The sequence below is a fragment of the Mytilus trossulus genome, chromosome 12 (genome assembly GCF_036588685.1).
Source record: "Mytilus trossulus isolate FHL-02 chromosome 12, PNRI_Mtr1.1.1.hap1, whole genome shotgun sequence".
Classification (NCBI taxonomy): Eukaryota; Metazoa; Mollusca; class Bivalvia; order Mytilida; family Mytilidae; genus Mytilus; species Mytilus trossulus.
This window is the reverse complement of record NC_086384.1, coordinates 58,148,913-58,172,857: the sequence shown is the minus strand read 5'-3', so window position 1 is coordinate 58,172,857 and position 23,945 is coordinate 58,148,913. Positions and strand designations below refer to the sequence as shown.

At 31.8% G+C, this 23,945-nt stretch overlaps 1 protein-coding gene and 1 long non-coding RNA gene across 2 annotated transcripts in view; one reads left to right on the top strand and one right to left on the bottom strand.

Annotated features, from left to right (window-relative positions):
- Positions 1-23,945, top strand: part of LOC134692930 (uncharacterized) — a 51,539-nt gene that overhangs the window by 15,969 nt on the left and 11,625 nt on the right. The window contains exons 3-6 of the mRNA XM_063553570.1: positions 14,765-15,351; positions 15,977-16,075; positions 17,009-17,311; positions 21,769-21,996. Coding sequence (XP_063409640.1) covers positions 14,802-15,351; positions 15,977-16,075; positions 17,009-17,311; positions 21,769-21,996 — 1,180 coding nt within the window. The 5' untranslated portion in view covers positions 14,765-14,801. The remainder of the gene's footprint in view (positions 1-14,764; positions 15,352-15,976; positions 16,076-17,008; positions 17,312-21,768; positions 21,997-23,945) is intronic.
- Positions 2,202-9,851, bottom strand: LOC134693877 (uncharacterized). Its single transcript, XR_010102504.1, has 4 exons — positions 9,736-9,851; positions 5,837-5,906; positions 4,325-4,399; positions 2,202-2,517 (listed from the first exon to the last, which is right to left on the bottom strand). It is a non-coding gene; the product is annotated as an uncharacterized LOC134693877 (long non-coding RNA).

Here is a 23,945-nt window from a genome sequence, read left to right as displayed (position 1 = left end):
TCAAATAATAGAAACAAGTTGTGTCGGAGTAAATTACATTTGTAATGTGTCAGTTACACAACGCTGAATACTGTACAGTTAAATATTGCACCAACCCATACTTGTGCTATCAAAAATTGTATTCATATCAAAATCAGGGAATTTCTCCCTGAAAGTAAATTAGCTTCCTTAAAAAGTTTTGAGTTGTCATCATTTTTGCAGACACATATTTTCATAAAAGCATCATGTTATTTTTATTGATTACTATACTGTAAATTCAGAAATTATTGCGAGGTTTTTATTATTGCGAATAATGCGACTGAGTTGTAAACGCAATAATTAAAACTCGCATTTTGTAATATTTTTACTGAATTAAGCACGACTTTTGTCAAAATCGTAAAAATTAAAATCGCATTCAAGTGTAAAATGACAAAATCGCAATAATAAATGCACGCAGTAATTTCTGAATTTACAGTAGTATGTGTTTAGATCATTGTTGCATAGTGTACAGTGGCTTTGGTCATCAATTCTTTTTAACTTAAAATACTTTGACCTTTCAACTTTTTTGGATTCGAGCATCACTATATATGATGAGTTTATTGTAGTTTGTCAACTTTATTGCAGTTGATCTATGTTTGATAGTTTGTAATTGGTACTTGTTACACAACTAATATAGTTATGTATTTTATTGAAAATAGACAACTGATGTTTCCATGTCTCTAATTCTCATATACCTGACAACTACAATTTGACAAATATTTAGCAAACAGTAATACACACGGTAGTAAACCATATATTTGTGTGTTTGGAGGTGCTTTTAACTTATTTAATTATCTAGACTTTTAAGCTAAATTATAACATTTAAAGATGACAAGAAGTATATAATTATGTTGATAGTCTTATGCTAATATCCAGTAGCAAATATTTCCTGCATGTTCAGGAAGAATAATCATGCCAACAACAGTGTTGTTGCAGTTTCACAACTTATTAAAATTGAGAACTATAAGAATGTGTTGGTTTGATTGCCAATGAGACATATATCCACAAAAACCTAAAAGACAAGGATGAAACAACTACATGATTGTACTGCGATCCACAAACAGCCAACTGTATAGTATGCTAAGAATTTACAATTTCCCTGTGATAATAAATACCTTGCAATGTTTCTATATATATATATATATATAATATAGAGACAACTTATTATCGATGATGCCAGAAAAGATCGCTGAAGAAAACCCCATACCAGCACTTTTCGACGCAGTCATAAACAAGACATATGCATGACAAAAATTTCCAATCATAAGGCATCTATGTCAAGTATGTACAGGATATTTACACTCTTTTTTTTATCTTTATGTAAACAGGGATTGTTTCCATGGGATGGAGATGATACCCCCACTAGCATATCATATAAAGTTATAAATGGACAATTGTTACTTGGATGGAGAGTTGTCTCATTGGCACTCACACCACATCTTCCTATATCTAATAACCATTTGACAGAAAAGTGACGCTACCCAAATTTGTACTTGATCAGAATTACATGGTAATGAGTACTGAGTATTGTGTATAAGTAAAATGATATTTGGTTGAAACAAATTAAAGAAAGGGAAGGGAAATGAAAATTTCTGCAATTTTTCTATTTGTAAAGGGGCATAACTTCAGAACAGAAAAGATGATGCCACCAAAATTCTAGGGTAAACTGTGTTTCGTGGTAATAACCATTTTGAATAATTTTCATAATATTTTTTTTATAGACAAACTTAAGAAAACAGAAATAACCATTCAGCAATTTTTCCATTTGTAAAGGGACATAACTCCAGAACAGTTTAAGCGATGCCACCAAAATGAGAACTTGATATGTATTTTGTGCTTATAAACAAGTGTGTAAGTTTCATTATATTTGGTTGAGGAAACTGGAGTTGGAGAACAGAAACAAAATAATAAATTGTGCAATTTTTAAATTTGTAAAGGGCATAACTCAAGAGTGGTAAAGTGACATTAATGCCCCCTCGGCTTAGACAAGTGGCATAAAAAAAATGAGCAAGTGTTGAAGTAGTCAAAAGATAAAGAGCCCATATGGATTGAACTCATTGTTGAATGGATGGACTAAACAATTTCAACATTCAAATGTCACTTGAGAAGCCAGGAGCAGTTAGTCTGCTTTAATATAAGATGACAATACCATAAATTTTTTTACAACAAGCCGTGTGTGAATCCATACACAATACTGAAATAGCTCTTTCTTAAATAGTGGCAATGAAGTAATCGAAACACACATTTTTTTCTCACATTAAGATGTATCATTTTAAAAAGTTCATTTGCTCTGGGGCAAGGGCATACATGTACCCCTTCACTTCTTCTCATGATTATTTACATCCATAATTAAGATCAAACAAAATGATATTATTATGAATAAAATATTTAATACAGCTACAATATATTCTTCTTTATTTTCTAATGACTCCTACCAAGTCTAATCTGTTTATGTATCCAGGAATAAAAACCAGATTAGTTCAAGGACTTCACTGTCACCTATAAAAGAAAAAGTAATAAAATATAGCATATAAATTGGCATAACAATCATGACTAAAAGTTCTGTGCATTTGTTGATAAATAAAAGGGACACAGATGCTGCCCAAGCTAGCATATTACATTACAACAGGACAAAACTCAATAACTGTAAAAGTGACGCTTCCAAAATTTGAACTTAAACTGAATTAAGTAGTAATAAACAATATAAATGCATTTTATTAAATTTAGTTGAGAGAAACTTCAGTTAGAGAACGGAAACAAAATATCATATAAGGTACAAAACTGAAGAACATTAATCAAAGTGCTTCAAAGCACCAATGGGTAAAGATTGTTTATTTTTTTCAGTTTACATTACATTTTATTACGCATTGACTGTAGGTGATGTAATATTGAATCAACCACAATTATGGACAAAGGAAGATAACTCCAATTTTAAAAATATTTTTAGAACAGATATGAAATTCCTATTTTTCCATTTCTGATATTAATATGCTAGTATGATAAAGTGTTCATTTTATATCCTCATACATGTACATGTCATAGTTCTTGTACATATGGGAAATTATAATTTCTTTATTTTACAATTCAAGATACGTTTACAGCATATGTTTATTTTACTGTTTTCTTAAGGTGACATGTTTATGGCCTAATCAACATCTTTGATGGTCTTTAATCTGTTGATCACTTTCTCATGGGTTAATTAGTGTTATCACTACAATTTACACGGGTCAATGTTTTCTTTGCACTTTCCTTTAATCCAGAATTTCGAAACCTTCCTTTCTAAAGGCTTTAATTTTTCAATTATTTTTTATTAGAAAACTAAAATCCACGAACATGGTAATATTGCTCAAACCAGGAATTAAAGTACTTTCACAGTATATACCTTGTGTAAATTCTGTATTCAAAATGAAGTTTTTCCACACATTTTGCCCATATGATAATGTAGTTTTAGACTCATGTTGTGGACATGCCAATCAGTATATATTACAATTAAAACTAAGTACAATGTATTATTTAATTCATGAAACTATTACATAAGTTAGATGAAGGTAACTTTATACATGTTATATGTGTTTGCTTTCTATCTTTTGATAATAAAAATGTGTCTGATGAACAATTCTAACAGTTTATCATTTATGCTCCTTGATTCAGGAAACCTTTATTACTAAACAGCATGAGATTACACCTGGTTTCTGTCTCTGTCCTTAAGACTGTCATGTCAGACACAATGTCTCACAAAGTTATCAATCTTAGCATGTCCTTAAGAGAACTGTACCTTTACATAAAATTGAGAATGGAAATGGGGAATGTGTGAAAGGGACAACAACCTGACCATAGAAAAAACAACAGCAGAAGGTCACCAACCGGTCTTGAAAGAAGCGAGAAATTCCCGCACCTGGAGGCGTCCTTCAGCTGGCCCCTAAACAAATATATGCTAGTTCAGTGATAATGAACCCCATACTAATTTCCAAATTGTACACAAGAAACTAAAATTTAAAATATACAAGACTAACAAAGGCCAGAGGTTCCTGACTTGGGACAGGCGCAAAAATATGGCGGGGTTAAACATGTTTATGAGATCTCTAGCCAATGCCTGATTCTTAACTTTTGACATTAAATGTATTAAATGTAGGCACCATTTATTTTTTCATTGTTTAACCTGTTGGTCTAACATGAGTTTGATTAAGAAGCCAGTCATGTGCATATTGCAAGCATAACAGGATTTGTTTTATCACAAATCTTTGTTTTATCACAAATCTTTGTTTGATCACAAATCTTTGATTTATTCTGACTTAATAATCCTTACCAAGATATAAAGTATGCAGCCAACTGGGACCTTTAGCTAATTTCACTGCTAATTCTCCAGTAATTATATTGTGATCTGAAAATCAAAATGGAATGTTAATAGAACTGACAAATTCTTAACACTAATATTTTCAGTATCAATATAAAATATATATATGTTCCAGACCATATGAGTATTTGGACCGTACCCATACGGTCCGACCATACGCGTACGGTCGGACCGTATGAGTATACGCATACGGTCCAGCTAGCAATACATGTTATTGAATTAAATGGGTTAAATTTAAAGAAACATTTATCAAAATCTTTATTTTTAGTTTTACAAATTGTTTATATTATTACAATAAGATGGATAAAGTGAACAAGCGAACAATTGAAATTAAATATTTGTTGAACATGTTGAACTGTACATCTGAATCCTATTTTTGTACTCTCGCATTAGGTGACACTTGCGACCACAAGTAACGTAATATCTTTTTTTACATTTACATGTTTGCAGTTCATGCATGTTCCTATGTTTTTTGTGTTATTCTAAATTTAAAACATTTGTCCTCCCACATTATGCTTACTTCCGATATCTTCAATTTCAGTGAGCATAATTTAATACAGAAAAAAAAATGTAATGTATTACATCGACATGCTAATTATAAAAGATTACCAGATTTAATTAGCGTGCTTTTTTAAGTAATTAAAATCTAAAGTTTGTATTTCAATAACAATTGAACATTTTATATTAATTTTAGAGTTAAGTTGTGTTGATCAGTTATATGCACTTGTATCTAATAAACTTGACTACCTTCTTAATATTGGTCAGACCGTACGCGTACGGTCCGACCGTATGAGTATTTTGAAAAAGTACGCATACGGTCCAGACCGTACGCGTACAGTCCAAATACTCCAACGGTCTGGAACATATATATATAGTAGTTACTGCAACTGGGATAAAAATGTCATTAAGCTTTGACGTTTGACATATTGTTGTATATTTGTAATTAAAAAGTGGAAAATACTACACTGAATATTTCTTTACAAAGTTTGGATTTTCAATTGATAGTTAACCCAGGAAAGACACTAATAAAAAGCAAATTTGTCAATGTGGGGAAGAGTTCCTTTGTGTCCAAGGAAGAATACTTAAAATTTCTTTGCTTTCTAAACTTTTGGTCTCAAATGTGTTTTATTAGCTCACTGAATATTTTTTTCCTGTTTAAAATTAACAACTTATTCGTTTGCTATCTGAAAATAATCTCAAATGTGTTTGATTTTTACTTTTGTTAGCTGCTTAATCTTTTGATCTCTAAAAGTGTTTGATGAAATTAATTGCTTGCTTTCAAAATTTTTGGTTGAAGATGTGTTGAATGAAAATTAACTATTGACAACTTTCGAGATTTTTGGTCTCAAATGTCATGAATGTGTTTTATTAACATGATAAAGAAACCTGTCATGTGCACCTGATGATATGAAAAGATTTGCTTAATGAATCAGATTTTTAACATTCTTGTTGAATAATCCTTACTTTATTATACAGGATGCAACCAACTGTGATGATAAGAACAGTCAAATGCTTATTCTCCAATGATAATTATCTGAAAATAGAAAAGAAATATAATGGATCTCATTGTCTGATTATGTGGTTAATAAGTGTGTCTCGTTACTCGTTTTTATGAAGTTTAGACCGCTGGTTTTCCTTTTTGAATGGTATTACATTAGTAATTGTTGGGGCCCTTCTTACTTTGCTGTTGGCATGAGCTAAGGCTCCGTTCAATAATGGTTTACTTTTATGAATTGTTACTTGGATTGAGAGTTGTCATGAAGCTACGGCATATTGTCAGGAAAAAAGTAGACTATGTAATTGAGAAAAAAGGTACATACGAGAAATATTGACGCTATATTTCTATTTATATGTATATTGATGGTCAATATCAAAATCCATTGCTAAATCTAGATTGATGACTTCATGTTGTAAACACATAACAACCATTGAGGAAGTGCTGCAGCCATTGAAAGTAAATTTGCAAGTTTTTCAGAAGACGATATCAAGTATTTTAAGTTTTTAAATGCAAAAGCTGAAAATACAACAAAGCTAACACAACAAACTATATCATGTAAAAAGTTGTTCAAGGAAGACTGAAATTATCAAGAAAGTGTTACAATTTTGGCAAAACACAATTGAAGAATACACAGAAATGACAGAAAGAACATTACGCACCATTTTCCTAATACATTAGGCTTAAATTAAAATATTGTTTGTTAGCCCTTTACAGACCGACCCTATAAATTCGTTCCGCCTGAAAATCTTTTATTTGTATTTACCAGCAAGATTTGATTTTATTTTAAGTGGATTATATTTGGCTGTTCAAAATGGTTGAGCCTTTTCATTGCTTCTAAAAAGCGATTGAATCTACACTGTAAAAACAAATTGGGCCTCAATTTGTTATTTTTTTATTTATCTCTTCCTATATCATGTTTAAATAAGTTTTATCTACATTTGTACATTTTTGTACCTGTCATCCTTTATTTTCTCACATTTGAACAATTTTCATTAGTCACAGTCAGGTGCCAAGGGAGAAAAAGTAAGGCACAATATATTATGGGAGTTGATTTACAAGATGACCCTTGGTCAATATGATCATACATAACATGCATTATCTCACACCTTGTTTATTTACAACACAAATATCATGAATATGGCCCAGTGTGTTATGATCATGTTCTTTATTTGGCATAACATTTTTCCTGTGTAACTTTGACTTCATAATAGAAAATATCTGATGCCACAAATGAAAAGTGATTGTTTTAGGACTACAAAACAGGACATATTTCCATATAGGCTGTAGCGTGAATCCAGATCTGTTTGTGCCCAATCACATTCACACCCTACAAGTTGTGCCCAATTTTTTTTTAGGTTTTGTGTTTAATCATTTATACATGATGATAATAATTACTTTTGGCAAGTATATTCCTATAAGAATAATTTGTTATCATTGTCCCCAAAAATATGAGACATTTTTTGGACATTTTTTGCACAGGCACTTGTCTCAGAAAAAAAAATTCCTATATACCTTATTATAACACAAGGTACTTAACTTGCATTTTAGAAAAATGTTGGGTGGTGACGAAGTTCCGTTATATGCCGCTTTATAGGCTGTTAATCCCATTAAAGCTTGTTTTATCGTAAATCTAAATTGATCTATCTTTACAATGGTGTATAACATGCCTACATTTATTGTCGGAATCATCTGTAGCAATCCTACCAAAGTATGTCAATCGTTATAATTTTGCAAACCGCTGAAGAATTGGCATTAAACGCGTCATGCTCCTTGTATATCTCGGTTTCCGATTGGTCAATTCTATGTGAAAGTCTAAATGATTCTCGGAGTTATCTGATCTTGTTTCATTTCATACGTAAAGTCAAGAGAGAGTCTGAAAGACATTGACGTCATGGGAAAATTTGTAACTTATTAGACATACCACAAACAACACTTGTTAGATTTTTTTCACGGTATATCATACAATTTTACTAACTGTATAAGTTCTATTCATACGAAAACTAACAGTTTTTTTTAAAACGATTTTTACAATAAATCATTTACTGCAGCCGTTTATTGCCAATTCTTCAGCGGTTTGCAAAATTATTACGATTGACATACTTTGGTAGGATTGCAACGGATGATTCCGACAACAAATGTAGGCATGTTATACACCATTGTATAGATAAATCAATTAAGATTTACGATATAACAAGCTTTAGTGGGGTTGACAGCCTATAGAGCGGCATATATTGGAACTTCGTCACCACCTAACATTTTTCTAAAATGCAAGTTAAGTGGCTTGTGTTATAATAAGGTATATAGGAAATTTTTTTTCTGAGACAAGTGCCTGTGATTTTTTGGTGTTGAATAAATCTTAATCATGTGCATGTGTTGGATAGTGTATTGTTAAAAAAAAAAAAATCCTAAATGAAGCAAGCTTATGTCAATGTTTTTTGTTGTTGTGTTGAATAAATCTTAATCAAGTTTTTGGTTAATATTAATGTTCCAGACTATATGAGTATTTGGACCATACTGGTAGGGTCCTGACCGTATATGTATACTCGTATGGTCCCCACGGTCGGACCATATGAGTTTACGTACACGGTCCAGATGACCAAACATGTTTTGGGATCATATGGGTTAAATTTTCAAAATCTGTATTTTTATTTATCTTAACTGTTATTATTACAATTAGACATGTAGATGGATAAAGTAAATATTAAAACGAACAATTGAAATTAGATATTTTAAGATAATCATATTTTTTACATTTACATGTTGTGTTCATGCATGTTCCTTTGCATATTCATTTTTTTGTGTAAAGTTCATAAACATTCTGAAACAATTGTCCTCCCAGATTATGTTTACTTCCGATAACTTCAATTTCAATGAGCATACTGGGCAGCTATTAATGATTAAACACAGGAGATTAACAGATTACACACATGATTTTTTATGAATTGTTGGAATATTTAGTTTTCGTCTCTTCTATATTTGGCAAAATTTATGTTGATAACGAAGGCCATCTTTTCTTTGTCTGGCATACGTTCTTGTGGGGACATTTCTAGAGTTTGCATTTTCTCACAAGGAAGGTATTAAACCAAGAGTTCCAAATGGTGAATTTGAAATCATCCCTTCTTTAATTTTTGGACGCCATGACAAATTGGTTGACCGTTATCATGGTTATGGAATGAATACTTGTACGTTGTCTAAGAGTGTATGACATTTGCCATCAGAAGGAGCGTCAGACAATGTCAAACGTAAAGCAGTCATCGATTTCATTTAGGGTTAAGGAACAGTAACCCGAAACATTAGGATAGCCATTTACCAATAGCAATGTCACTTGATTTGTCTGTATACTCTGTGCTCAGTCAATGTAAAAGTTTGAACTTACCTATAAATCCAATTAAGAAAAAATATAAAATCGGCGCAAATGTCATACTCCCGTGTGAACGTATAGGGTGCGAAAGTGTATTGGGCGCAAACGAACCTGATACCCTTAAGTATCCAGCAACAAGGTGTATAGTCCCTTCTATTTCCTTATGGCAATAATGTCAAAAATTTTCACAATAGCAAGGACACTTTTTATCCATGGGAAGGTCAACTGTCCATCTAAACAGAAGCTTCATTTAGTTAGTTGACCTTCCCATGGATATATTTAACAAGGAATTAATTCATAATTAAACAACAGGTGTTTGTTACAATTGCCGGGTTTACTATCCATACGAACCCCTAAAAAAACACTGTGTTTTGTAGGGGTTCGTATGGATAGTAAACCCGGCAATAATTTGTATGTAACAAACCCTTGTGATCAAACAAGTGCTTGTGGACGTAATATACGTCCTTGACAATAACAAGTAAACGGATACTGCGTTGTGCTTACCTAAAGAACGATGGATGAATGACGATAGAAAACTGTTTCTTCACTTATGTAAAAACTTCGAAATTTCAAATCTTGAGATACGTATTTATAAGTATGTGTGTATGCAAAATAAAGCATGCACCGGATGTGGAAACCGGACTAACTTTTTAATACATACAACAACCCCGGCCTGTCTGGATATAAATTCCGGATTTGTCATATCTTCAAAATTTATGTCATTCTGTAATAAAGATCTATGAATTTCTGTTTAATAGTGGTTGTGTTATGCATAGCACATGAAACAGAAACATGCATTGATTGTTTGATTAATTAACTGATAATTTGATTGATTGATTGATTTATTGGTTGGTTAAATGCATTGTATAGGGTCTCTAGAAACAAGCAAACAAGAATCAAATGAGATCTTGCACCCAATATTAAACACATGAGACGAAAACATGCACTAAATAATTAATTGATTGTTTAATTGGTTGGTTGGTTGGTTGTTTGGTTGGTTGTTTGGTAGTTTGGTTGGTTGGTTGGAATTCAAACACACATAAAACTTTTTAAATAGTGCCAAAATCACATATTTGCCTCTTAGTACATGACCTTGACCTTTGACCTTGACTTATATTTTTAAGTTTGGACCTAGGGTCCTCAAATAAAAACATTCCAGGGTTATATGGTTAATGGTTTATGAGATAAAAAAACATACCGACAAATTTGTTTTTCTAAAGGTAGATAACTCAGTTTACTCCTATAAAATTTCATCGAATCGCTTCGATCCAAATAAGCCAAAAATTACTGAGGATGAAACGAACAATTTGTAAAAAGAATTTTGTTGATATCTTTTTTTGTTACAAAGGAGATGCACACAAATGAGATATGGACCCAATATTAAACACATGAGATGCAAACATGCACTGAATGATTAATTGATTGTTTAATTGGTTGGTTGGTTGGTTGTTTGGTTGGTTGGTTGTTTGGTTGCTTGTTTGGTAGTTTGTTTGGTTGGTTGGAATTCAAACACACATAAAACTCTTTAAAAAGTGCCAAAATCACATATTTGCCTCTTTGTATATGACCTTGACCTTTGACCTTGCGACTTTCGTCAAGGTCATTGCTTTACAATGTCATTGCAAAAGACCATATGGGCCAAGGACATTTTGTTTAAGAGTTTTGCCTAATAATAGCTTTTTATAAACCATTAATGGGGGTTATGTCCCTTGCATAATGGTAAAACCAATACAGTCATAATGTAACAAAGTTGCCTTTTGAAGTACTCAACATTTTTCACTGCTTAAATTTTCTGTATCTATTACCATTTAAGAATTATAGGGAAATCACAGACATATGAAAATCTAAAATATGACCTTGACCTTTGACCTTGACTTATATTTCTAAGTTAGGACCTAGGGACCTCAAATAAAAACATTCCAGGGTTATACGGTTAATGGTTTATGAGATAAAAAAACATACCGACAAATTTATTTTGTTAAGGTAGATAACTCCTATAAAATTTCTTCGAATGGCTTCGATCCAAATACGCCAAAAATTACTGAGGATGTAACGAACAATTTGTAAAAAGAATTTTGTCGATATCTTTTTTTGTTACGAAGGAGATGCACACAGATGATAAACAGTGAATAGGGAGATAACTCTTACAAAGAAAATGGTTTGGCTTAGCAGGGTGAAATTTAAAAGCGCATAAACTATACGATACAATATGAGAAATATTTAAGCGACACATTGCAAAACAAACATTTATCGCAAGAACAAAATTTGGCGGAAAAAAAAAATAATAATAATAATAATAATAATAATAATAATCAGAACAAATACAATAGGTCTTTCCACAGAAAAGTGGAAAGACCTAATAATAATTAAAAACCAATTGTTCAGAGAACAATTGAAGGTCTTTCCATCAAAACAATGTATTTTGATATGAAAAGTTGTGAAACTTAGTTTAAAATGACATTTCAATCGTCAAATGATTGCTCCTAGTAAGCTGATTCCAAAAATATATTGTTTCCATACATTTTTTTTAAATAAGGGAGATAATTTGTTACTTCCGGTTTGAAAAATGTTACTTCCGATTATATTTGAATATTTACTTGACACTGATTCCAAAAATATCTGGTTCTATATACTTTTATATTAATAAAGTACAAAAAAATAGCTATTTCCGGTTTACAAAAGGTCACTTCCGGTTGTTTTTTAAAAGGTTAAATGGTTTGATACCTTTTTCTAAAAGTTGTATATCTTTATCATGTATACATATAGAATAAAAGCAAAGGTCAAAATCTAGAACGTCAAATTAAGCTATGACCTTGAGATCAATTTCAAGGTCATAAACCAAGGACCTCCAATCAAAAGACCATAGGTCTTTATTATATTTAGTTAATGAGTTATATCACCAAACGCGTATTTTTAAATACAAGAGGGGAGAAAACTCCCTTTTACATTCAACGTACGCTTGCAATCAAAATTTACATCTTACGACATGTCGCAACTAACAATTTAGTAAAAATAATTTGTTGATATCTTATACAGTCTTTGGATATAAGTGAAAATAAGCCAAATTCAAATATTAGAATATGACCTTGACCTTTGACCTTGACCTAATTTTAATTTTTTGGGACCATGGACCTCAAATCAAAAGATCCTAGGTCTCTATCACTTATGATTTATAAGATAGAAATTCATATCACTTATATCAGATGCATAAGGGGAAATAACTCTCATATGGAGCGGTCATATCGCTTCGGTCAAAATAGGACAAATCATGCGAAGGATATAACGAGCAATTTTGTAAAATAAATTTGTCATAATCTTTTACAGTTGCGAAGGAGATGCGCTAACAAGGAAAACAGTGTTTGGGGAGATAACTCCTACAAAGAAAAGTATTCGTTTACGCAGGGTAAATTTCAAAAGCGCATAAACTGTTCGATATCATATACCAAATATCTAAGCGACATATTGCGAAACAAATGTTTATCGCAAGAACAAAATTAGGCGGAAGAAAAAAAAAAAAAAAATAATTAAAAACCAATTGTTCAGAGAACAATTGAAAGTCTTTCCACACCAAAGAAATTTGGATAAGAAGGTAGTTTCTTGATACTGATACGATAAATGATGGTTTAATTATCTTTTTGAGTGATATAAGGGAGATAATATGCTACTTCCGGTGAAATTGATGTCACATCCGGTCTCATATGATAGCTTCTTTCACACTGATTCTAAAAATATATAGTTTCTATATACTTTTGTGTGTAGAATGGGAGATAATTGGCCACTTCCGGTTTGTTGGAAGTCATTTTTAGTCTTCAGTAATCTGTTCATGTATCTATATGACAAAATATATGGATTCTGTGTACTTTTAGGTGAAAAAATTGCAAAAAAAACTACTTCCGGTTTTCGAAAGGTCACTTCCGGTAGCCATTTTTCAAGGTCATTTGTCATTCAAACTTTTGTATGAGGTCAAATGTCTTTATAATGAACTGAATTGAAGTTATAATCAAATAATCTCATATCAAGACATTTCAGGGGCAACAACTCCTATAATATGCCATTAAATTGTATAAGACTAAATGTAGCATATCTTCATTACAATAAAGCTGACATTTTGCACTTGTTCTTTAATATGTATCTTTCAAAAGTGTCAGAAAAAATGCAAAAACAAGCAAAAGTCACAATTGAGAACTTGACCTTGACCTTTGACCTTGACCTCATTTTCTAAGTTAGGACCTAGGGGACTGAAATAAAAACATTCCAGAGTTATACGGTTAACTGTTTATGAGTTAAATAAACATACCGACAAATTTATTTTGTAAAGGTAGATAACTCCTATAAAATTTCATCGAATCGCTCCGATCCAAATACGCCAAAAATTACTGAGGATGTAACGAACAATTTGTAAAAAGAATTTTGTCGCTATCTTGTTTTGTTACGAAGGAGATGCACACAGAGTGTAAACAGTGAAAAGGGAGATAACTCTTACATAGAAAATGGTTCAGCTTAGCAGGGTTAAATTCAAAAGCGCATAAACTATACGATACCATATGAGAAATATCTAAGCGACATATTGCGAAACAAACATTTATCGCAAGAACAAAATTTGGCGGAAGAAAAAAAAAAAAAAAATAATAATCAGAAGAAAAACAATAAGTCTTTCCACAGAAAAGTGGAAAGACTTAATAATCAGAAGAAAAACAATAGGTCTTTCCACAGAAAAGTGGAAAGACCTAATAATAATAATCAGAACAAATACAATAGGCTTTCCACAGAAAAGTGGAAAGACCTAATAAACATACCAAATGAACCCTTTATGGCTAGACACAATTCTACAATTTTACAAAACTGTTAATGCTCTATACCATAAACTTCAGAAGTTAAAATCAACTTAAATAAATAAAGGCAAAATTATCAAGATTAACACAATTCTTAATGCTACATATCTCATTACGTTGTATTTGAGTAGCAACATGTTAAACAAGACGTCAGTGAGACCTTTATAATTCAATAGCAGTCGTTTATGAGGATTTTGATAAAAAAAAATATTTACAATACTGTCAACTAACAATTGTGCCTTAATAAAATTAGCCATTCATATATGTTTTTACTAGTTTACCTATTAATAGATCTTAACCTACTGATAATTATATAATTAGTGCCTTTAAAGGCTAACCTCTATGTATAATAGTTTTCAACATAATGGACAATTAAAGAAACAAAATTGTAATAACTATCGTCGATTCGAAGGATTAGTTCATAGAATAAGTTATCTTATGATTTCTGATATTTCACTTATTTGACGACTTTGTCAAGTTGATCATTTTTGTTATATAAAGATTCTACCCGTATGTTATCTTTTCAAGATAATGAGGAAATAAATATTAATGGTTTATATGTGTTTATGCATGGCATCTTTTCTTATAAGGAGTCGTCTGCCAATTTTGATACGTTGATTTTGTCAATCAAACCATTTTGTTTTTGAAATTTAACTGATTTAATGAATCATGGTTATTGGTGTTTGCGTTTTAATTTACAGATGCAACCATATATATTTCACCACTAGACAAGAACAGATGTGCAAAGTGCAGTATGGTGGTCATGGAAGTATTTCCAATGATAATGCAAGGATTAATGGCACAAACCGGAACTCCAGCAAAAACCCTCTACACCGATATTATGGGGAATTATCCTTTCAGAAGAAAATAAACAAAATTGAGCTTGATATGGTAGATACATTAATGACCGATGAATATACCAAAATTGATGTAAGTCTATCTTACAAAATAATTGTAAATTTTGTCAAGCTGCTTCCTATACCGCCACCATCTAGACAATGGGGGTCGAACCCGAATAACATAGAACTAGAAATAGGTGATGACATTGAACGTATAAGGCTGGAACGGAATAGCTTTGTTCATAGAGTGAATGCTAACATATCGGAACCCATGTTTGAAAGTTTTTTCGCTACCCTTATAGCAGTCGGAGGGAGAATAGATGCTTACATGAATAAACCCAAAAACAATGGATATGCACATGAGGTCGAGCAATGCAAGACTTGTGTACTTGATCCTGCAACTGAGAAGAAACTACTCGATGCTCGAGCAGATATTGAACAATTGAAAGGTATGGTTTTTTTTTGGCGACTTGATGTGTGTGCTCCCAATAATGTGTTGACCTAATCATCCTATTTTTTTTCTTCAGACCATGACAATCTAAGTTATGCAAAAGCACTTAAAATAGTGTATTGATATAAAACATTGCCAACCTTCAAAGCTTCGTCAATTGTATGATGCCCAGAATGGTACGAATTAAAATAACGATTTGTATGACGACAGATATTATAATCTAACTTATGTGACAATTTAAGGTTTGGTAGGTCACTAACACCTCTTAGATTTTGGTTTCTAAATCTTGTTTTTATGTGAATAAAAGCTGTCTAATAAAGAACCTCTTTAGAAGTCAATTTAAATTATGTCTATGTGAATATATAACGTCTCGCATCGGATTTTGTCTAATGCTTAGTTCGTTTCTGTGTGTGTTACATATTAATGTTGTGTCGTGATTTTCTTGTATTTAATGCGTTTCCCTAGGTTTTGGTTTATGACCCGGATTTGGTTTTTTTCCTATCGATTTATGAGTTTTGAACATCGGTATACTACTGTTGCCTTTATTTGTCATACGATAACAATGGTATTGAATTAATGAACATTTTGATTTGTTTTTTTATAATCATTATTTCCTTTTGTAGAAAAGTTCAGATTTGTTATTGGAAATCCAGGAAAAGAAATTCATATTTTTATAGGAAAGTCAACAGAAGCAGCAATTGAAAAGATTAGAGCAGAAGAAGGTAAAATTAAACATGATGTTTTATTGCTCTTAATCCAAATATAAATTTAGTTTACCACATTATTCATACACAGTAAAAGTTAGTTTTTACATTTGTTTATTTACGTGTAATTATTCATTTATTGAGTTCGAAAACAAGAACTTATTTATCAATGTTTCTCGGAAAAAAAAGCATATCAAAAAAAAGTTCATACTTTTCGTCTTTCCTTTGTTTTGCAAAGTGTCATATAAATTAGTTACATGCCTCGGGTATGCTGTTAAATAGCTGTATTTGCTTACTCATAACTTAGTGAGTTGTTTCAATGGCATGCTGCAGGATAATATCAACAAATACAAGGTCCAATTACATTATACTATTCTTTTCAAATCCATTCATTTCTTTTGCACATGATGGGGATGTTGGAAACTTTGTCCTGTTTATAATCTTTATATCAAATTAAATCAAAATAAGGAAGATAAGGTGTCTTAATTGATAGAATAAGACAATTTGACAAAATGTAATTCATATCACGCTTTTTTTGCAACAGTAACAGTTTGTGGACTTTTAAGCTATAGATTGAGCAAAAAAATAAGACTCTGTAAAGGTTATACAATTTATAAAGGTTATACATCACAAACCAAGCTATGGGTCTTAAAAAGAAAACTATTTGATATAACTTAAAGATAAACATGAAAAGATGACTTTTATAACTTCTGAAAAAAAGAACACAATTGAGGTCACAAGACTTGTTTACTATCTTCAAAGCAAAATATGTATAATTTTTAACACATTCATTAATAAATATTACTACATGAGTTATTTCCCCTTATATGGCAAAGTTTGAAAAAATAATCAGTCGTCAGTATACGCTATAACATATTGTTTTCTTCATTTAGAAGAAAAGAATTGCAAATAAATAAATTCATCTCTAAAAATTTGCACTTTTTATTAAAGATCTAAAGGAGGGCTACACACAAATGAAAATAATAATTCATGAAGTAGACGATAGTGAAGACGTAGTCCATCGTATAAATTCGCTAAAAGAAGATTTCAACCATGTCAACAGTGAAAACATCTTTTTCAAAGGAGCCGAGAAAGGCAGTATCATCCTTTTTATTGATGTTAAAAACAAAGTAGTTCTAAATGACGGCCTATTCCAGAGTGAAGTCAGCAACTTCATCCAAAAACTTTTCAAGTTTTGTAAATTGACTTGCTATTTCCGTACACAAACATATGCAGTAATTGCAAGTACTGCAGGTAAGTAAGCGTTACCGAAAATTGGGTTACTTTGGTTGTAGTTTTATTTTGGTTTAATTGGTGCCTCAAATGAAAGTGCCAAAATTAAACATTCGAAAATAAAGCAAAGACTAAAAATTGAAACACCGAAATCGCTTACCTGTATGATAATTTCGTAATATTAATCATTAGAGCATTTGCATTATTCACGTATATATATACGTGCACGGATCGTCGTATACGTATCGGGCAGATTTGTATAAAATAATATTTTAGTCCCGACCTCAATTGCAACTGAACTGATGTAAGATATGAACCAAATATTGATGATATATAGTTAAAACACTAAATAGTCATTGATTTTATAAGATCAAGAACATACACACATTGTATTTAGGAACTGTGTGTGATAAGTGTATCTTTTTCATATACAAATATTTTATATATGAAAGGATCAAATCGAACACACCTTGTCTACGGAAATTAACGGGAACATTATGTACTAATACAAGTGTGTTAAGTGCCCGGGTAATTGTACTTTAGGCGGGTCAAGAGGGAGAATAAGGGAAACTAATCTATAATTTATTTTAAAATTATCATTGAATTTTGGCAGAATATGGTCCCGGTCCCATTATCAAACTGCTTATAAACCCGTTGAATTAAGCGAAACTATCCCCATCGCCATCTCACTTATATAAAAAAAAATCTCGATCCACCACTGATTGCTACACAAGTTATGTTTGTTTCTTTATACTACACAGGATATACGTATAGGGGGGCGTTGATGACAATTTCGCCGTGTCCAAATAATGAGATCGTCCGTTTTATTTGCTGTAACTGCATGGCACATGTTGCTTAGATAGTTCAATTTTCCTGTCTCTACATCCCTTTCAATCACAAAATTAAATCTTCAAGAAATATTTATTTTCATCTAATTTATGTAATTTCAATCGTAACAGTGTGAAAAAATTAAACTACTTTTGAAGATATCAAGAAGGGAGCATTTTTAGTTTATCGATAATGAGAGACGCTAAAGACAAAAGATGTTTTTTTTTTATATTGTGTTTTAGAAAATAAAAATAAAACATGAAATACATGTTGCCGATAAAAGGGTTAAGGTTGCACAATTGCTTCTGACTGATAGTATCAAATCCAAAGCACCTTTTCTTGACTGGAAACAGTATTTAGCATCAATTATGGTATATACTATTTACATTTATATTATCAAGTATAATACATCTAAAAATCGTTAATAATGTACAGTAAACACATAAAATACATACTCATAGCTTTATTCGACATGTTTTCAAGTTGTCTACATCTGTAAGGTGCACTCGTGCCAGTGATTTGTGATACGTACGCGGATACGTGTAAAATGGGCGCACGAGGATGTAGTTTGTTACTTTAGTCAAACATTATCATAACTCAAGGATCTTTTCTTCAGGAAAAAAATAATTGGAGTATATATCTCATTTGAAATAATATTTTTGATTGAAGTCGGATATTATAACTTCTTTGATATAAATTGATCAACTCAAACAATTAGACACAATAAACATTAAGAGCCTCATATATCTGATTTAAGAATGAGGGGTGTACTCGATTCATAAAACGTATCTAAAACGTCCCATTTTTTTTACAACAATCACCTTTGTGAGTTAAAATATATTTTAATCAGAGAAATTAAGAAAATAAAAGCTATTTTTATTTTTTATAGACTTCTTTATAATGCATATTTATATTTTCCTGATTGTTTTAGGATCAACGTAGAATTGTATTTGTTATATTTTGGTTCCTTCTTCATTTTCTTCTAGAATTGACGCAGTATGGACTTCGTTTTGCAAGTCCTTGAAATGCTCTGAAACTTTTCATCGCTTTTTGATGTAGATTTGAATGAATTGTTTTCGACGCCATTCTATGACAATATCTAGAAACTTATTATTTTGGGATGAACCCCCATCTCCAAACCGCCAGGGGAGAAATGTGTCTGGATCATTAATTATGCGATGTCGCCAATTTTATAACTCGACAGAGGAAATCCCAGAAACATTTTTAGATATTAATAATTCATTTTATCAGTATATGGTTCTTCTACCCGGCGTAGACCCTCGAGCTCCCAGATTGATCGCCGAAATCAGTTGTTGGTGTTTATGTGGTTGAAATCATACAATGTAATGGACATAATTTCTCTGATCTTTGACTTGAGCATCAATTTTCCCAAACATCACGCGTTGTTCACGCAACCTGGCAATAACTTGAGGCCCATTTATGACATACTATATTTTGGCCAAACAGCGAGTAATGGTTTGGGTATGCGGGACAGATAGAGATATATTCCCGAGGTTGTAGGTTGTGTAAATGGCACCTCGCACGAAATATATCATCCAAGCAACGACACACAACAATTATATTACAGTGGTCATCGTCGTTTTTATTGCAAACATACGCTTTGTTATTGACAATGAATTGCGTATACAACATGTAAAGTCTGGATTTTTAGGACAAATCAACAGTGCTCAATCGTTTGCCCTGATGTCGGGAATTTCCGTAAATGGACAGCTCCCTATTCCGTTACACTGGGTTTTTTTTTACATGGCAACTGCATATATCAATCGTGACATCCCCTGATAACAACATTTACTTTAGCTCATACCAATCGACGTCCGTTTGCCCGTAGGCGAAGTTTAATACATTTTACCGTGTTGTGAGAAGGTATCGTGTTTATGTAGAGCATGTTATTTGGTTACTCAAACGTTTTAGAGTTGTTGGAACTATATACAGACATCATAGTGATGCTTAACTTAAGGTTGTTTGTGTGTGGGCAGCTCTTGTTGCATGAAGAACCTATTTGTCTATTTAATTTTAAATTGGGTCTATTAGTATTATCGGTATGTGAGTTTTTATATACGATTAACTATTCTTATTGTATGTTTTGCATTAAAAATATCTTTATCGGGACCAACCTGGCTTAATTTATCCTATTGTCATATACGTGTTATACGATACGTCGATACGGATACGCCAGCAAATACTTGATTAATGCAAATGCTCTTCTATTAGAGCATTTGCATTATTCGCGTATCAGGATACGGACACGGATCGACGTATACGTATTGGGTAGATTTGCTTACAATAATGATTTTACCCCGATCTCAATAAAATTTTAAGGCATTATGAAATATTTTCATCGGGACCAGCTAGCCTTAATTTATCCTTTCCTCATATACGTGTTATACGATACGTCGATACGGATACGCCAGCAAATACTTGATTAATGCAAATGCTCTATTGGGAAGTATACGTTATGCTATTATATCGTCCGTATAATTCCTACAATTCTATCCATAGTCTTTAAAAAAAAATACTTGGTATGATTTGACAACAAGATTATATGGTTTTTACTTAATTGTCATTTTCTGAAATTGTTAAGAAAACACAATATGAATTTTCATTCACACATGTCATAAATGTGCCAATCTAGTGCTGATAAGACGCCGTTATTGGTAATTTATCATATCAAAACTCCTTGTAATTAGTTATCTTCAGTTAATTAACATGTACTGCCGGAGGCATAAGGATTAAAATTTAGATCCTTAATCGTCAAAAGATCAACATGTACTGCTATTAAGATAATGATTAAAATTTGTAAAAATATAAATAATCTATTCAAAAAGTAATCTTTTAGATTTTGTTTCATATTTTCATTCAGCTTTGAACCCTGCGATACGGACTTATTTGCAATTACATCCGTATCCGATTCTTTCATTAGGGTTATTTTGTCGTGTTTAGTTTGTGTATAGGTCATTACAACTCGAATAATTCAGCGCCCTCTATCCACTTCTGTTCTCGAGGATAATGGGGTGATCGTAGTGAATGTTATATAACCACTGGATTATTCGGGTTAAGGTCATTTATATTTTATCAATAAACGGGTAAATAAGGCAGATATGAATGAACTTGTTCACTACTACTATTCCAAAATTGAGGACATCGATCGGACGAAGCCCCAAAATTACACACATCAAAATAAAATACATGCCTTTCCAGAGAAATCCCAATTTACGGTATTAAGGTGTGATATTACTTAGAGACAATTAACTTGTTCACAATAGATAAATGTCTTTTGCAAATACATTCTGATTAAGTCATTGAGTTTGCAAAAACATGGCAGAAAGTCATATGACGTTGAGTTCAATTGTTTTGCCAAGCATATGACAAGTTTAAATTAATACCCGTATTTTAATTTTTCTGTGTATACTTTGAGATAACGATTTAATATAAAAAATACTGTCTCATAGATTGTTCTTTCGATACCCCCTTGTTTGCATCACTATAAATATTCAATTAAAATGTATTGATCAGACAACTATTTTCATTTGTTTCCCATTGTGATTTCTATCTAAGCTTAATCAATTTAATAGAAATGTTATTCTGAAAGATTATGGTTTAATGAATAATGTTTTTTTTCAATGTTACAGAAGAGTTCGGAGAACCAAAAATTAACCTGCCAGAAAAAGTCACAGGAACATGCTTGATGGGAAACAAAGGACATGTGGTTGTTAATTTTGAAGTAAAAAATAAGATATTCCACTCGACTGACAGCTTACACAGAACCTTAAAAGGAGTTTTCAATACCATCCTTATGAAAGGAAATGGAAAAAACTTCCTGGGGAAAACAGATGTATATGCAGAACTCGTAAAATCCGGTAGGAGAAATGTTAATGAATATAAAAATTATAAAAATGTTAAAAAAAAACATTCACTTCAGCCCAATAAAAGAAGCAGTTTTATCCTTAAGGCAGAAATACGAATATCTTTTTTTTCGGGGGTGGGGGGGTAGGGGTTTCATTATCTTTATCACCCCGAAGACGGTGTTTTTTGTTCCATATTAGTTTTACAACTTGTTGAACCCTGTATGGTGATAAGTAGTTGCTCATATCCATTTGCTGAAAGTTATTTCCTTCGCTTTCATACCACAGTTCCATATTTTTAAACTAAAGTGATGGACAAACCTGGAGTTCGCATCCGGAGTTAATTACGATAGTTTCATTTCAAGAAAACACTTTTTACATTATGTTTGTGCTAACTTGAAGTATTATTAAAATATCAATTTATCTTTAATAACATGTTGAAATATTCAAAACACTAAGGGTTTCCGATATAGACTGGCTTAGCCGAATTTGGTACAACTTTTCTGAATGCTTGGTTTTGAAAGCTGACGTTTGTACTGGATTAGCTTTCCAACTTTTTTTTCGCGCTACTTCGCATTTGTTAAATAGTTTAGAGTAATCTTAAATCAATTTCCGTTATAAGATTTTGTGAAAAGAATCCAGGACCTTCATAAAAATCATTTATATTCTAGATAATTTTTAGCACACAACAAATTTGAAGTTACATTGAATACTCCACTGATCAGATTGTTTTGAATATACAAATATATATCTAACAATATTTTGTTCGTGGAAATATCATTCAAGTAGCATATGATTCCGCTCATTAAGGTGCACACAATCCGTTAATGTTTTGTGAGAACGTAAATCGAGGTTCATAATATTGAAATTGTTTCGTTGTATTAACAATTATACAATTCATTGAATATAACTAGAGTTTCGATTGCTGTAAAATCTTAATAAAGGAGATGTTGGATATATGTCAATGAGACAGCATTCCACAGGCACAATTAACTGAAACACCTCTCATAATTCCGTGCGATCAAAACTAAAAAGATGTCTAATTGAAATTTGCCTTTGTTTGAAATATACATGAGAACAAAATTGAGATGGATATTATTTTATTGTCAATTGCTTTTCTGTTTTGTAAAATTCCCTTTTTCCTCTAAGTTACCCAGAGCAACTTTTGTTGAAACGATATTTATATTATGCATCAATTAACAACTTTAAACGTAAAACACATGTTACGGATCTATATTCTATATCTATATTTCAGCCATTCTAGTTTGAACTAATATGATTTTTTTTATTCGAGCACGCTTATAAGAAACATTGCCGCGTGGGTGTTTATTTTTTCATGCAGAACTAGTTAATTTTTTTTTAAATTAACATGTCCCAACCCTTATTTTATCTGAATGAATTATTAATTGGTTTGTAAATATCTTTGTATTAGTCTAATAAATCGAGATAACCTAAGATAAAACTAACCAACAGCAACACGTGATAATTTGATGGTTATTATGTCTACATTAAACTGTAAAAATGATATATTAATTGATTAATGCTTACTGAGCGTCCATTGCTGGTTGCTTAACGTCCAATGGCAAATATGTCATGCAAGTTCAGAATTAGAACTAATTAAAAATTCATCACATAAGTAGGTCCTGTTATAGAGCCACAAAAAATGAGGGTATAATGGATAGGAACAGAACTTTATTTATACCAGCGGCCACCTACGGACCCCTCAAAGAGCTGTTAAAAATGTTCTCAATGTAAAGATGGCATGGCATTCTCTCTACAGGAGGTATTGGATTTAAAGTACCCATTCTGGTCGGACGTGGCTGTGTTCTTGTACACCCCACAGAGCCAACGGGCGCCCCATTTTGTCAAAGGCTTTACTATCGATCGGAAGAAGACCTGCAGTGATCATAGTTCTATTCCCCAGTCACACTTAAGGACCGATTAATTTGGATAGCCACTGGGAA